Source organism: Saprolegnia parasitica (assembly GCF_000151545.1).
Source record: "Saprolegnia parasitica CBS 223.65 unplaced genomic scaffold supercont2.171, whole genome shotgun sequence".
Lineage (NCBI taxonomy): Eukaryota > Oomycota > Saprolegniomycetes > Saprolegniales > Saprolegniaceae > Saprolegnia > Saprolegnia parasitica.
In genome coordinates, this window is record NW_012156565.1 from 9039 (window position 1) to 11317 (window position 2279).

The 2279-nt window shown below is 55.7% G+C and overlaps 1 protein-coding gene across 1 annotated transcript; it reads left to right on the plus strand.

Moving 5' to 3' along the window:
* SPRG_15226 (hypothetical protein) lies at positions 1-544 on the plus strand. Its single transcript, XM_012354608.1, has one exon. It carries the CDS (start codon positions 56-58, stop codon positions 461-463), a length of 408 nt encoding a protein of 135 aa, XP_012209998.1. The 5' UTR covers positions 1-55; the 3' UTR covers positions 464-544.
* Positions 545-2279: the final 1735 nt, after the last annotated feature.

Genomic DNA, 2279 nt, shown 5'->3' on the forward strand with positions numbered 1-2279 from the left:
CAACCTCTGCGTGCGCCACGGCGGCCAAAAGACGTGCCAGTTTGAGGGCTGCTGCATGAACGCGCGCATCCGCGGCTTCTGCTACAAGCACGGCGGCAAGGACAACCGCCGCCGGTGCGCCGTCGACGGCTGCACGCGCAACGCCGCGTACGACCACAAGTGCATCGCCCACGGTGGCGGCCGGCGCTGCACGACGGAAGGCTGCTCGGCGCACGTGCGCAAGCAAGGGCTCTGCGGTCGGCACTACCGCCAAACGATGGGCGACGTCGACGCCAAGACGGTGCTCCTTTCGCCGTGCTCGGCGACATCGTCCGCGTCGTTCCTCGATGCGCTCTTCCAGGACCTCATCGAGGACGAAGCCAAGGAGGCGAGTTCAGTCAAGACCGAGCCCGTCTCGCCGCAGCAATATGCGTGGCCGGCGGTGCTGTGGACGGACGAGTGGCTCAAGGCCGGCGACTGCTGAGAAGAAGAAGCTGTAGCATTAGTACATGGAGTTGCATCACGTCTAGTTTATTTACCCTCAAGCATGTTCATTCCGATTCAACGCTCGTGGACTTACTCTTTTCTTTGCTGCCACATTTCGTCAGCCACCCACGATGACCGGGTGCTGTCTACTCCACGCCCAGCGTCCTTGGTGGGACGCTGATGCAAGTAGCATCGCGCCTTGTGCATCGCTGGCACTGCGTCATCGTACGTCCAACGCGTTCGGATGCCCGAGATGGCTCCGCTGCGCATAAGGCCAGCCAAAGTCGGTCCGCGCGCCGGGATCACCGTCGTCGGACCTAGACATTCGCGCATTCAAGTACTGTCGCACTCCAATACGACGTTTCAATTGGATAGACACACAAGTATCGTCTTGGATAAGGGAATACCGGCTTGCGTGGCTGGGATTGGATACTCTTTCGAAACGGATCTTTTGACACGTGGGACTGCAAAGTGGGATGAGGTCGAGAAACCTCTGGCAATGCATACTTGAGTTCATGGATCTTGGCAGGGCCATGGCCTTTCCTGAAGTAGTTCGCGGTCGACCTTGAAGTTGCGCGCAGGGCGGTGGTTCTTCCTTGGCCCGTGGCATGGAAACTACACGCTGCGAGAAGTGTCTTTCCGATGACGACTTTGAAGCAGGTGGCGCCAGTTGGGTTCGACCTGCGACTTGGCGAGGATTTCGCTGCTAGCACATCGCTTTGGCCTGCGCCTTTCTCGCCTGCATGGGTGTACCTGCATATAAACCAACCGTCCAAAACGCGTACATATCGACTACAGTATACATTGTATGAAGGTTCGCCGACGAGTACTGTAGTGTGTTCGAGTACAGTGCGTTCGACCCGTGGCGCACGACGGAACGTGCGTGCTGACGCGGCCAAGTTACTGCCCTCGCGTGGGTCGAATGATCTGCTTCAGGAATCCATGCTACCGCGCCCTTTCATTGCGCATCCTTTTGCTTTGCAAACCCAACCCGCTCTTCCATGCGCGACACTCATCGCGTCATGGTGGAGCACCAATACATGGCTATTAGGAGCATGGACGCCGGATTCAGCCAGCTTTGGTAAGATGGACGAACCTGACTCTGGCCGTGCATGAAAGTCTTGCAAGCCAATGACATTGCCGGTATCCACGGCAAAATGGATGATACCGTCGCCCCGCACCGTGAGACTGGAGAGGTGACTGCAACTCTTGATTAGCTCGCCCCATCGAGGCAACGTGCCCGCCCGCACACATCCGCCATGACGCTGCGAGTACCCTCCATCGCTTGGCACCTGGTCTATGCATGTACAGTACTACCGGTACATTTAACCATGTCTGAGAGTTTGCCTTCGTCCATGACGACGATAACGTTATGAGGAATATGTTGTGTTTGCTCTTTGCCGCCGAGTCGAGACTGAGTCCCAGAGGCTTCACGACGCGTCATCTCATGTATTAGCGGACGGCATATCATATCGATCGAAATCACGCATAGTACCGTACGTCAACTCGATGCATCTGCATGCAGCGGCGATGCTTTCCCGCAGCAGCTCGTTATTAAAAGGATTTTGGAACGCATGACGTCGTCTAATGGAACATGTGTACTACGTAGTAGCTAATAGCATTTCATTTGCCTTTCATACCTGCATCGAACATGGATGCTGCATCAAAAACGACATCGTGATAGGCACCGCCATTACGCTATGCAGCTGAGAAGCCGCGCAAAAGTGGATCGCTACTAGTACTACAATCCAAACACTTCACACTTTGTTACGAATAGACTCTATCTACATCATTGCGGAAGCCCGTTGATTGGG

What these genes read in the sequence shown, in the direction of transcription:
- SPRG_15226 (XM_012354608.1), top strand. Translation starts at nt 56, where the DNA reads ATGAACGCGCGCATCCGCGGCTTCTGCTACAAGCACGGCGGCAAGGAC.